This window comes from Centroberyx affinis, unplaced genomic scaffold (assembly GCF_046629955.1).
Source record: "Centroberyx affinis isolate AG114_WGS23_722 - 3 ecotype Tasmania unplaced genomic scaffold, CSIRO-AGI_Caff_v1 ptg000062l_1, whole genome shotgun sequence".
Classification (NCBI taxonomy): Eukaryota; Metazoa; Chordata; class Actinopteri; order Beryciformes; family Berycidae; genus Centroberyx; species Centroberyx affinis.
Genome location: NW_027278773.1, coordinates 18,908 through 32,500, shown reverse-complemented (window position 1 = coordinate 32,500; position 13,593 = coordinate 18,908). Strand labels below are relative to the sequence as shown.

The following is a 13,593-nucleotide window of genomic DNA, read 5'->3' as shown; positions in this document are numbered from 1 at the left end:
ACACATTTTCAATTAATAAATTCCATACTTTTTCCAGACCTTTGTTTTGTTCTGAAGATTTTGTCTGGTGTTCAATATGATTTACGCAGACAGACATCTTGCCCCTGCTAACTAGGTCATATCACTGTATAGATGAAGATTGTTCTTCACAGAGACAAATATCAGAATATGTGAGATGATTGGCAGGGTTCCTACACGGTTTCCATTTTAAAATTCCATATTTTTCCCAGACCCTATGTTCTTGACCGGATTTGATTTTGGTGGGTATTTGATATAATGCATGCTGACAGCGGCTGGGTAATAAGAGCGTCCCTCTATCTGAACATTATTCTTCACATCAACAAAAACTGTGGACTCAAAGTGGCTCTACAGCAACATAAAAGCTAGAATCACGTGTGTATCGGACCTGAACCGCAACATTTTCCATACTTTTCCAGACATTTTTTTCAAATTCCCAAACTATTCAAGACCTGGAAATGATCAAATTGAACTGGTGTGATGGATGTGCTTCAGCAGCTTAGTGGAAGCAGCAGTGTTACCAACAGGCTGAGCAGTCAGTGTCTGAGTCAGAGGCCGCAGACTGACTCAGACAGCTGGCAGAGACCAGAGGGGGGAAATCTGATCTCAGAAGCTTCCGGTATTTTTCTAATATTTCTGACATTCTGAAACACGATAACACGATAACACGATAACATGATAACATGATAACATGATAACATGATAACACGATAACATGATAACACGATAACACCGAACCTTCAGCTGTCTGACCGGCTGGGCTGACCGTCCACCTGCTGCTGTTGCTTCTTCTTCTTCTTCTTCTTCTTCTTCTAGTTTTACGGCGGTTGGCATCCAGCCTTTTGGTGCATTAATGCCACCTTCTGCTCCGGAGTGTGGATCAGACAATAGACTTACAATCTAAATCCTTTCAAAACACACACACACACACACACACACACACACACACACTACATTTTATCCTCCATTCTTTACAGCCTAGTCCTACTATAAAATCCCTATCCATGTCAACCACCCTAGCATCCTATCCCTGCTTATCCATCATATCCTATCAAAAACCCCCTGTATCCTAGGGCTGCAACTAACGATTATTTTCATTGTCGATTAATCTGTTGATTATTTTCTCGATTAATGGATTAGTAGTTTGGTCTATAAAATGTCAGAAAATGGTGAAAAATGTGGATCAGTGTTTCCCAAAGCCCAAGATGACGTCCTCAAATGTCTTGTTTTGTCCACAACCCAAAGATATTCAGTTTACTGTCATAGAGGAGGAAAGAAACCAGGAAATATTCACATTTAAGAAGCTGGAGTCAGAGAATTTTGACTTATTTTTTTCAAAATAGTTGGCGATTAATTTAATAGTTGACAACTAATCGATTAATCGTTGCAGCTGTACTGTATCCCTTAAGAAAACTAACAGAACCCTGATCTGTGCTCTCTCCCATGCTCAGTAATCCTTTTAATGTGAATTCCTGCAGCCCTAATTCCCTCAGATTATTCCTCATCACCTCTCTCTGTGTCCCATACCCTCTACACCTCCACTGACTCCTCCTCCTCCTCCTCCTCACCTCCCTCACACTCCTGTCTGGTGTTTCCTGACCATTTTCACTGTTTTGTTTAGTGCACAGTGTCCCGACCTTCACCTTGTCAGCACAGTTTCCTCTCTCCTGTGTCCACTACCCAGCCTAGTAACTTTGACACTCTTCTGAATTTGATCTAGATGCCTCCCTTCCTCCTCTCTGTCCCTCCTTTCTTGCCACATTTGGTTGTTTTTTTTCCCCAGATTACACATATAACCTCTGCTTTACTGATACTAATTTGCATTTCTATATTTCCTTTCTCTAAAGCCGTCTTAGCCAACTCATCCACCCTCTCATCCCCCCTCACCCCTACATGCTGGAACCCACAGAAACTTCACCTGACCTCCCTGATTTGTTATTCTTGACCGACCGAAGGATTCATCTCGCACATCTTGACGGCTGTTTGAACGGAAAGACCTTAAACCTGCTGGCTGAGGATGGATCTGAGCATACCAACACCTTATCTAGTCTACTTTTCTCCACCCATCGTAGTGCAACCAACACTGCCAACATCTCCACTGTGTAAACCCCTCGGTAACTTCCTGGATGTTCTTCTGTTGATTCCTTTAGCTGGTGCTGCCGCCCCACATCCTGTCACTCTGTCTCAGGTTCTTTAGCACCATCCGTAGAAATCTGTGTAAAATCACTATTCTCTTTCATTACATGATAGTTGAATGCACTTACCAAATCAATTTGATCTATTATCTGCTGCTGCTGACCGGCTTGTTTTGACATTTGACACCTTGAAGCAACCAGGAAGTACAGAGTCACGTCCGGTCCGTGATTTTCAAAATAAAAGCGTAAATGTATATACGTAACACGTATGCTGCATTCGGGTAATCCTCATAAGATGGTAACTTTAATTAAGAAGTCAGTAAATATGTTGACACCAGGTTGACACGTGATGATTCCTAATACGTGACTTTTTTTCACAGATTTGAACCAGACAGAAAACAGCTGATTCCCAACACATCAGACGGTCTCTCAGTCTGAACTAGCAGCCAGTTACTTACTTCGTGTTTCTCTGGTCTAAAGTCACATGAGAACAGCTTTTCGTGTAGTTTGTGAACTTTACGACTTTCCGAGGCTCCTGAACGCATCATTCAGCTCTTGTGTAAAGCTAAACCGGAAGTGAGGCTTCTCCCTCTGTCATCGCGATAATGTGTAAAAACAAATGGTGCTGGGTTAAAAAAGACTGACATGCGCTCCAGGGCTTTTCATATACTTGCAAAAGTCTAATGTGTCTTAGTTTACTACAGAGTCCTAAAGACATCGTCTGTTTCCACTTCTGTAGGCTATTTGAAATTTCTCTGTATTAGTCAATAACGGTTTTATTTTGAAGGCCGTGATCGGAAGTGGTATTTTGTATTATGTCAAGCTTTACACTCGTGTCATAACGTGATGTAAGGTCTTGCAGGCTGCTAACTGACACGAGCTAGCTGTGTAACTCTAAACTAGATATTAGTGTTTCGGTCCAGTGTTTAGAAGAGGATTTATCAACTGACCGATCCACAGTTTGACTGACAGGAGAGAGGAGCTGAGCAGCAGCGGTCAGTTAACAACAGACAGAGACAGACAGACAGACAGACAGACAGACAGACAGACAGACAGGTAACCTGGTTTTGTTCCTTAACCATTTAACTCTCCAGTCTGTTCATTGTGTTTCTGTAGCAGCTTCAGACTGAAGCTCTTTATGTTTCTGACTCTGCTGTTTAAACGCGTTTGACTGCAGCTGGAATATAGAATACTACTACTGTAACTATTACTACTACTACTACTGTAACTATTACTATTACTACTACTACTACTGTAACTATTACTACTACTACTACTACTACTGTAACTATTACTGCTACTACTACTACTGTAACTATTACTACTATTACTACTACTACTACTATTACTGCTACTACTACTACTACTACTACTACTGTAACTATTACTGCTACTACTACTACTACTACTACTACTACTGTAACTATTACTGCTACTACTACTACTACTGTAACTATTACTACTACTACTACTACTACTGTAACTATTACTACTACTACTACTACTACTGTGACTATTACTACTACTACTACTACTACTGTAACTATTACTACTACTACTACTACTACTGTAACTATTACTGCTACTACTACTGTAACTATTACTGCTACTACTACTACTACTGCTAGTACTACTACTAGCCTACTACTACTGATACTACTGCTACTGCTACTACTGCTAGTAGCCTACTACTAGTACAGCCACTACTACTACTGCTGATACTGCTACTGTTACTATAATTATTCATCAAGAAGAGAGAACTATTTGAAGTTAAATCTGGTATGAAGTGCTGGACAGAGAGACAGACAGGTTGTTTTTCAGAGCAGACAGACAGGCTGATTCCCAAACAGTGACTTTATGCTGCTGCTTTTCTGGAAATCATTCTTAAAGTCTCAACTCTCCTTGTGTTTCTCCTGCAGAGCAGATCCAGGATCAGGATCAGTGTTTTGTCACCTGAAAACGTCCACGGGACTTCCTGTATATCAGCCAATCACAGCTGCTCCTGCACCTGCGGTCCCTCCACCGAGACGCCATCAGAGGAGGAGGAGACGACGGGATCACAGCTGTTTTTACTCCAAACATCACAGAAACAGAAAAGCAGAAACAGTAGAAAGAGAAGAACAGAGCGAACTGGAGCATCTGCTGCGTTCAGGGTCCTCTGTGTTCAGGGTCCGCTGCGTTCAGGGTCCGCTGTGTTCCTGTGTAAAAGCCCACTGAGCTTCCAGACTACATGATTTCATCTTAACCTCTGATGCAGCAGGTTTTCCATCAGCTCCGGCCTTCAGCTACATGCTGCTTGTAATTCTGTCAATTCCACAAACTGATTTCCAGCTCGGCGCTTCATCAGTTTTTCTCTGTTCTGAAAACAAATTCCTCAGCTGAGAGTCAGATTTGTCCGGTGCGGTTCGGTCCGGTGTGGTCCGGTGCGGTGCGGTCCGGTGCGGCGGATGGCGCGGCACAGCAAGCTGCAGCTCCAGGTCCTGGCTCTGTACCGGGACTTCCTGCGGGCCGGTCGGGCCAAACCCGGCTTCGTCCCCCGGATCCGAGACGAGTTCCGGGAAAACGCTCGGATCAAGAAGACGGACGTGATGCACATCGAGTATCTGTACCGCCGAGGACAGAGACAGCTGGAGCAGCTGAGGGACACAAACACCAAGCAGCTGGGATCCTTCTCCAAACCCAAAGACCAGAGCTGACCGGGAGAGGGGGGGGGGGGGGGACCCGAGGCACAGGACTAGGACTCGAGACAGGTGACTAGGACTTGAGTCGAGTGATTTGGACTCGAGAGAAGTGACTTGGACTTGACTCACAGTTTGACTTGCTTGAGACTTGACTTGACGCATGAAGAGAAGACTTGAGACTGGACTTGACTTGGGTTCTGGTGACTTGGGACTTGACTCTGACTTGTACTCTGATGACTTGAAAAGGTTTCTAAAGTCTTGACTTGAGATCTTGTGTTTGTGTAAATGACTTAGATTGAAAGTGATGAGATTTGTTCCAGCAGACGACTGAATTTAAATTCTGTTTTCTGAATTTGTATGGAATGATTGAATTTATTGAAGTTGAAACTGATTATAGAAATCAAACTCATGATGCTCTTACCAAGTTTTTATCCTATTAAAACCATATTGCATTGAAAAGTCCTAGATATTTAGTTTTCTTTAAGATATTAAATTGATACTGGACTCTTGATTTGTTCTGACTTGACTTGCTGTTCTACATTTAGACTTGAGACTTGACATTAATGACATGGACTTGACTTGGACTTGACTTGGTAATCTACATTTAGACTTGGGACTTGACTTCAGACTTGTGCCTCAAGACTTGAGACTGACTTGGGACTGGAGTGAAGCTGACTCGGTCACACCTCTGGTAGACAAGTCACTCCCAAAGTCAGAAACCAAGGAGTCAAGCCTGTTATGTGACTATGCTGCATTCAAGTCCGATGGGAAAGTCGGTAGATCCAAGGTTCCTATTAGAAGACGCTGAGCTTTCAGATGGTGAAATGCGACTTGGGAACAGTTTCTCTGACTTCCTGACTTGTGACGTCTTCAACAGGAAATGTCTGCAGTCCGGTGGAGGAGCGATAGATTCATTTCAAATAAAACAACAAAATAAAGGATTTTCATCTCCTCTCATGTTGTGTTCTCAGCTCCTCTCTCCTGTCTGGATGTTTGTTTTGTGGTCGACACACACAGTGTTTACTTTGCTGTAAAATATGAAGTCAGATGTTTCATCATCAGCTGATGTGAGTTCAGAGTGAAGACGCTGATCAGCAGAAAGCAAAGTCTACAGGAAGCTTCAGTCAGGCGTCTCGACGGCTTCCAGTCAGCTCCGACATGTGAACGCTTCCAAGTCGAGTCGTGGTTTTTCCCAGCGGACCTGAACGCAGCAGGACCCCCCGCCTCTCCGTCACAGAGCCTCCACCTGCAGCCGCTCCGTTCACACTGAACGGGAAACTGGGAAAAGTCAGGTGAAGTGGATTCCTCATCTGTGGATCAACATGTTCAGATCCACTCTGATGTCACTCTGATGTCACTCTGATGTCACGCTCATGTTTAAACCTCATGAACCTCAACAGATCTGACACACAGCTGGACGGACAGAAACATGAACAGCTGTTTGTTAGCATGTTCAGTCAGTTCTATATGTTATTAAAGTCAAAATGAAACACTATTCTGAGAGCGTCTTACTTCCTTAATGTGATGTATTTCCTGTTGAAACAGGATGTTGGGGGCGGGGCTTAACACAGGGAGGGATCATTCAGAAGTCTAAACCAATAGGAGATCAGTCAGGGAGAGAAAGGCAATTTGATTGGATCGGAGGGGCGGGACTGTTCAAAAATCTGTGATGTGTTATTGGTTTTTATTTCCCCTCCTGGTGCGGTGTGATGTCATCATTAAAGATACTCTGTTTAGAGGAAGGAGAAGAAACAACGATTTTGACATAAAAACACAAGAAAATAAAGATTTTGTAATTTTTGGGCAGTTAGAAATATATTATGTATATTATGACAGAAAATTAGTTGAAAAAGTCATTTTCAATTTTTTGGTGACTTTAACGTCATTACTGTTGTTACATGTACTAAATTACATGACCTGCTGGTCAGTAATACTACAGTACTCGGTGTAGTACCTGCCGGTCAGTAATACTACAGTACTCGGTGTAGTACCTGCTGGTCAATAGTACTACAGTACTCGGTGTAGTACCTGCTGGTCAGTAATACTACAGTACTCGGCGTAGTACCTGCTGGTCAGTAGTACTACAGTACTCGGCGTAGTACCTGCTGGTCAATAGTACTACAGTACTCGGTGTAGTACCTGCTGGTCAGTAATACTACAGTACTCGGTGTAGTACCTGCTGGTCAGTAGTACTACATATATTACCTGCTAGTCAGTATTACTACAGTACTTGGTGTAGTACCTGCTGGTCAGTAGTACTACATAGTACCTACTGGTCAGTAGTACTACATAGTACCTGCTGGTCAGTTATACTACAGTACTTGGTGTAGTACCTGCTGGTCAGTAGTACTACATAGTACCTACTGGTCAGTAGTATTACATAGTACCTGCTGGTCAGTTATACTACAGTACTCAGTGTAGTACCTGCTGGTCAGTAGTACTACATAGTACATGCTGGTCAGTAGTACTACAGTACTTGGTGTAGTACCTGCTGGTGAAAACTTGTATTTTTCCAGCAGTTTTTCCAACAGAAAACACCAAACTGTTTTACTCTTCATGTCGGTCAACAGAGGAAAGAGTAGAACAACACGAGTCAGATAACAGTAGAAAAACATAATCATATGTAAATTATATAATATATTAAAAGTATGTTTATATAATTGATGTAATTAATGTCTGTATGATTGTCATTCTTTTAAGTGACCGGCCAATACACCTTTAACCTCTGCTCCATATCTGCCTTCATGTTCATTCATATTTCTTCACATCGTATCTGTTCAAACACGCTGTCATGCGCAGTGGGCCGCTGGGGGCAGCAGAGGGCGGAAGTGGAGCCAGGCAACCAGGAAGGGGAAGAGACGTAAACAGGAAGTGAGAGACGTTTAACCTCAGACTCAGTCCGATAATCATTTTTGTGATATATATTTCAGTGGAAATAGTTCATTTAACCTCGTTTTTACGAGTTCAGAGGAGTTCAGAAGGTTTATTCGTGTTGTCAGAGTTTGTTTCCGTGTGTCGGGTCATGTCGGGGTCAGGCAGAGGAGGACAAATGTCCAACGCGCAGTTATTTCAGCAGGTAGGAAAAAAACACAAAGTTCATAATAAGTTTATAGATTGTTCCATGATTTGAACTCAGCTGCTCCCTGTTTGTGCTGTAGATCAGGTATTTATAGATCAGTTTATCAATTTATCAGTATATTCAATTCAGTTCAAAGGGGCTTTATTGGCATGGGAAACATACGTTTACATCGCCAAAGCAAGTGTGAAATAACAAAAAATTTACATACATTTAAAGATATACTAGAATAAAGAAATGTGTAAACAGAGCTGTGTAACATTACAACATTGCAATCAAATCTATAAATAGGAGTAGGTCAAATTAACTTAAAAATACAAACAAAAATTGTGCTTTTGCTGTTAAAAAAAAAATACAGTATACATACAGATAAGTAAAGATAACTTAAAATAAAAATAGAAAAATGTAGACATGATCAGGTTGGTCTTACCAGGCTAAAGGTTTTATTTGTGCTGAACTGTAAAGCGGCTCCTAATGAATCCAGAAATGTCTGCGGTCATATTTCACAGTCAGTCTGATAGATTTCTGAATGGAGTTTGGTGAGACGCTCTCTGACTGGAGAGACCAGCAACATGGAGAGACCAGAGTCCAACCATGGGAGAAATATATATTATTATGGAAATTCTTTATCAAGAATAACCCCTTGAGATGTACCAGCTCGTTTTCAAGGGGGTCCTCAACGACAAAAATACAATATAAACATAATTAGACAAAACATTTAACAAAACAAAACAAAGCAATAAATATCAAATAATAAGACATAAAAAATCAGGAGATCATACTCCAAGCAGAGCATGAAAAATGGATCATTCATTTGTAGATTATAGAAAAGTATTAATGTCAGTGAGAGCATTAAGTAATAAGGTTATAAAACATAATTATAGAGGTGTTATTATGGACATATACAACTGATCCTATAATAAGAAGACAGGGTATTTTTACTCTACAACCTGGACTCACTCTGTCAGGGACTCTACACACACACTCCCTCTCTCTCACACACACACACACACACACACACACACACACACACACACACTCTGGGCCTGGGCTGCAGTGAGCTGTGTGTGTTCCTCCTGCAGGTGGCGCTGCTGCGCTGGCTCTGCTCCCAGAGCGACGAGGACCGGACCGGTCTGGCGGCCGTGACAGGAGTCCAGCTGGCCCGAGAGCTGCTGGACCGCCTGACCGGACAGAGCCGCCTGAACGCATACAAGGTCCACACTGTTCTCTGTTCTCATGTTCTGTTCTGATGTTCTGATGTTCTGTTGTTCTGATGTTCTGTTCTGTTCTTCTGTTCTGATGTTCTGATGTTCTGTTCTGATGTTCTGATGTTCTGATGTTCTGATGTTCTGTTCTGTTCTGTTCTGTTCTGTTCTGTTCTGTTCTGTTCTGATGTTCTGTTCTGTTCTGTTCTGTTCTGTTCTGTTCTGTTCTATTGTTCCGTTCTGTTCTGTTCTGTTCTGTTCTGTTCTGTTCTGTTCTGTTCTGTTCTATTGTTCCGTTCTGTTCTGTTCTGTTCTGTTCTGTTCTGTTCTGTTCTGTTCTATTGTTCTGTTCTGTTCTGTTGTTCTGATGTTCTGTTCTCTGTTCTGTTCTGTTCTGTTCTGTTCTGTTGTTCTGATGTTCTGTTCTGTTCTGTTCTGTTGTTCTGATGTTCTGTTCTGTTCTGTTCTGTTCTGTTCTGTTGTTCTGATGTTCTGTTCTGTTCTGTTCTGTTCTGTTCTGTTGTTCTGATGTTCTGTTCTGTTCTGTTCTGTTCTGTTCTGTTCTGTTCTGTTGTTCTGATGTTCTGTTCTGTTCTGTTCTGTTCTGTTCTGTTCTGTTCTGTTGTTCTGATGTTCTGTTCTGTTCTGTTCTGTTCTGTTCTGTTCTGTTCTGTTGTTCTGATGTTCTGTTCTGTTCTGTTCTGTTCGGTTCTATTGTTCTGTTCTGTTCTGTTGTTCTGATGTTCTGTTCTCTGTTCTGTTCTGTTCTGTTCTGTTCTATTGTTCTGTTCTTCTGTTCTGTTCTATTGTTCTGTTCTGTTCTGTTCTGTTCTGTTCTATTGTTCTGTTCTTCTGTTCTGTTCTGTTCTGTTCTGTTCTGTTCTGTTCTGTTCTGTTCTGCTGTTCTGTTCTGTTCTGTTCTGTTCTGTTCTGTTCTGATGTTCTATTGTTCTGTTCTGTTCTGTTCTGTTCTATTGTTCTGTTCTGCTGTTCTGTTCTGTTCTGTTCTATTGTTCTGTTCTGTTCTGTTCTGTTCTGTTCTATTGTTCTGTTCTGTTCTGTTGTTCTGTTCTGCTGTTCTGTTCTGTTCTGTTCTGTTCTATTGTTCTGTTCTGTTCTGTTCTGTTCTGTTCTGTTCTATTGTTCTGTTCTGTTCTGTTCTGTTCTATTGTTCTGTTCTGCTGTTCTGTTCTGTTCTGTTCTGTTCTGTTCTGTTCTACTGTTCTGTTCTGTTCTGTTCTGTTCTGTTCTATTGTTCTGTTCTGTTCTGTTCTGTTCTGTTCTGTTCTATTGTTCTGTTCTGTTCTGTTGTTCTGATGTTCTGTTCTCTGTTCTGTTCTGTTCTGTTCTGTTGTTCTGATGTTCTGTTCTGTTCTGTTCTGTTCTGTTCTGTTCTGTTCTATTGTTCTGTTCTGTTCTGTTCTGTTCTGTTCTGTTCTGTTCTGTTCTATTGTTCTGTTCTGCTGTTCTGTTCTGTTCTGTTCTGTTCTATTGTTCTGTTCTGCTGTTCTGTTCTGTTCTGTTCTATTGTTCTGTTCTTCTGTTCTGTTCTGTTCTGTTCTGTTCTGTTCTGTTCTGTTCTGTTCTGTTCTGATGTTCTATTGTTCTGTTCTGTTCTGTTCTGTTCTGTTCTGTTCTATTGTTCTGTTCTGTTCTGTTCTGTTCTGTTCTGTTCTATTGTTCTGTTCTGTTCTGTTCTGTTCTATTGTTCTGTTCTGCTGTTCTGTTCTGTTCTGTTCTGTTCTGTTCTATTGTTCTGTTCTGTTCTATTGTTCTGTTCTGCTGTTCTGTTCTGTTCTGTTCTGTTCTGTTCTGTTCTGTTCTGTTCTATTGTTCTGTTCTGTTCTGTTCTGTTCTGTTCTGTTCTATTGTTCTGTTCTGTTCTGTTGTTCTGATGTTCTGTTCTCTGTTCTGTTCTGTTCTGTTCTGTTGTTCTGATGTTCTGTTCTGTTCTGTTCTGTTCTGTTCTGTTCTGTTCTATTGTTCTGTTCTGTTCTGTTCTGTTCTGTTCTGTTCTGTTCTGTTCTATTGTTCTGTTCTGCTGTTCTGTTCTGTTCTGTTCTGTTCTATTGTTCTGTTCTGCTGTTCTGTTCTGTTCTGTTCTATTGTTCTGTTCTTCTGTTCTGTTCTGTTCTGTTCTGTTCTGTTCTGTTCTGTTCTGTTCTGTTCTGATGTTCTATTGTTCTGTTCTGTTCTGTTCTGTTCTGTTCTGTTCTATTGTTCTGTTCTGTTCTGTTCTGTTCTGTTCTGTTCTGTTCTATTGTTCTGTTCTGTTCTGTTCTGTTCTGTTCTATTGTTCTGTTCTGTTCTATTGTTCTGTTCTGCTGTTCTGTTCTGTTCTGTTCTGTTCTGTTCTGTTCTATTGTTCTGTTCTGTTCTGTTCTGTTCTGTTCTGTTCTGTTCTGTTCTATTGTTCTGTTCTGTTCTGTTCTGTTCTGTTCTGGTCAGAACTGTCCATCAAAATGAACGGGATGGTTTGTACATTTCATATTTCACAACATGAAGTGATTCAACCTCTACTTCAATATGTGAGTGTTTCACATTCTGTTTTATGGAGTATGGAAGCCCCGGAGGCTCATTTTCTGTGTGTGTGTGTGTGTGTGTGTGTCTGTGTCTGTGTGTGTGTGTGTGTGTGTGTGTGTGTGTGTGTGTGTGTGTCCCACAGAGAGAGTGTATCCTCAGCATTGCAGAGTTTGTGCGTCTGAACCCTCGAGCCTCACAGACAGAAATCAGCTCCCAGGTGCAGAAACACGTTCTGATCTTCGCCGCCCGCGTCCGAAGCCTGGAGGCCGCCCCCATCTTCTGACTTTAACCTGGACACACACACACACACACACACACACACACACACACACACACACACACACACACACACACACACACACACACATCCTACACACACCCCACACACACAGATTTTATCATTTGTATACCACTGCCACAGATGTGAAAGCCTGTCCAGTACAGACACATTTTATATCTTGTGCTAAGTAAATGTAAGTTAATATTAATTTTTAAATCTGTACTTTTATACAGTGACATCATCAGCAGTCTGACAGATCAGAGTGTCGTTTCAGCTGTTTCAGTTATCAGTGAGCTGCTTCTGTTAAAGATGGACAAACAGGTTGTCATGGGAACAGACTCCAGGTGAGCTGTCAACACCTTCTGGCGGCCATGTTGGAGAAATCCTTCAAAATGTCCGACCTGTCCGTCTCAACAGAACTGAACAGACGGTTAATTTCTGTCTGTTTCTGACTGAGCTGATCATTTCATCACTGATCCATCTGATTGATTTAGTGTTTAGATAATGTCAGCTTGTTGTCAACACATCTGATTAGCACACTAGCTAATGTACTTTATCTGTCTGATGTCTCAAGTTGCCCGTCTGTGTTGCCTCCAGCTGTTGCCTGTCTGTCGTTGCCTTAAAACTATTGATCTGAATCATGATTGAAATTTATAATAAAGGTTGTTATAGAAAATACATGTGTTGTCTTTTATGCAGAGACATCGGTCTAATCCAGTGATTCTCAACCTTTTTCATATCAAGGACCCCTAATTTAGTACAAATTAAGGCCACGGACCCCCATTTGTTGAGATTTTGTCTCTCGGACCCAAATCTGAGAATATTTTTATTGTCAGATATGATTTTGTCCAGAATCCCATGACTGTCTGTATTGTAGGTAGAGAGATAACAGAGAAACTATGATCAGAACAGTCATTCTTCTACATTCTCTAATTGTGTTAACTTCTTGTAAATGAAATAATGCTGAAGTTTAACAATTCATCAATTTGCTGGGGACCCCCTGGAACCCCCTCAAGGACCCCTGGTGGTCCCCGGACCCCACGTTGAGAACCAGTGTTCTAATGGACATCAGTAACATGAGTGATAAAGTGTTTCCTGAGCAGCTGGTCAGTCGTGCTGTCAGGCTGTTTAACAGACTGCTGCAGAGACTCCTGATGCAGAGACAGCTGACTGAGCATCATACAGGGAACAGATAGACTGAAGTAGAATACAATAAAATACAGTAGAGCTGAACTTCATGTTCTCAGGGAGAGGGGAGAGTTTGCCTTTGGCTTTACAGACAGGAGGAAACAGCAGAGAATACATTATAAAGTTATATAGAGTAAAGTAAAGAGTTTTGGTACCTGGTATATTTAAAAAAAATATTACTTTTGTTTCCTTCACTCTAAACGGCATATCTGTAAGCCAAAGCTGAAATTTATGGGCATTCCGGTAATATAAAACCTTGGCATTCCCCTTTAATCATCGTTCTCTCTCTTCTTCCCATTGGTTGTGTTGCCCTTGGTTCCGCCCACTGGACATTTCCGTTGCAGCGATTCGACAGCGTAACCTTGACGTCACTGCAGCGTGCTGTCTGATTGGCTGGATGCGTGTGGCGGGGGAAAAGACTGCGCGTTCAAACATAACAGACTGAGTTCAACCAAACGGAAACAGAGAGTTGGGTCAGAGAAGCTCG

The 13,593-nt window shown here is 41.7% G+C and overlaps 2 protein-coding genes across 5 annotated transcripts in view; one reads left to right on the top strand and one right to left on the bottom strand.

Moving 5' to 3' along the window:
- The window catches only part of LOC139644565 (8-oxo-dGDP phosphatase NUDT18-like), a 10,383-nt gene extending 8,013 nt beyond the window's left edge, over nt 1-2,370 (bottom strand). For 3 of the 4 annotated variants that reach the window (XM_071519985.1, XM_071519993.1, XM_071519976.1), the window contains exons 1-2: nt 2,283-2,359; nt 757-881 (exon numbers count right to left, since the gene is read on the bottom strand). The gene's annotated coding sequence lies outside the window, so the exon portion shown is untranslated. Of the gene's footprint in view, nt 1-756; nt 882-2,282 lie in introns of all 4 variants that reach the window. The other variant, XM_071520002.1, reaches the window with a different exon arrangement.
- A 630-nt stretch (nt 2,371-3,000) lies between these two features.
- On the top strand, nt 3,001-6,319 carry LOC139644588 (succinate dehydrogenase assembly factor 1, mitochondrial-like). The gene is made up of 2 exons (XM_071520012.1): nt 3,001-3,209; nt 4,073-6,319. Exon 2 carries the CDS (start codon nt 4,601-4,603, stop codon nt 4,847-4,849), a length of 249 nt encoding a protein of 82 aa, XP_071376113.1. The 5' UTR covers nt 3,001-3,209; nt 4,073-4,600; the 3' UTR covers nt 4,850-6,319.
- Nucleotides 6,320-13,593: the final 7,274 nt, after the last annotated feature.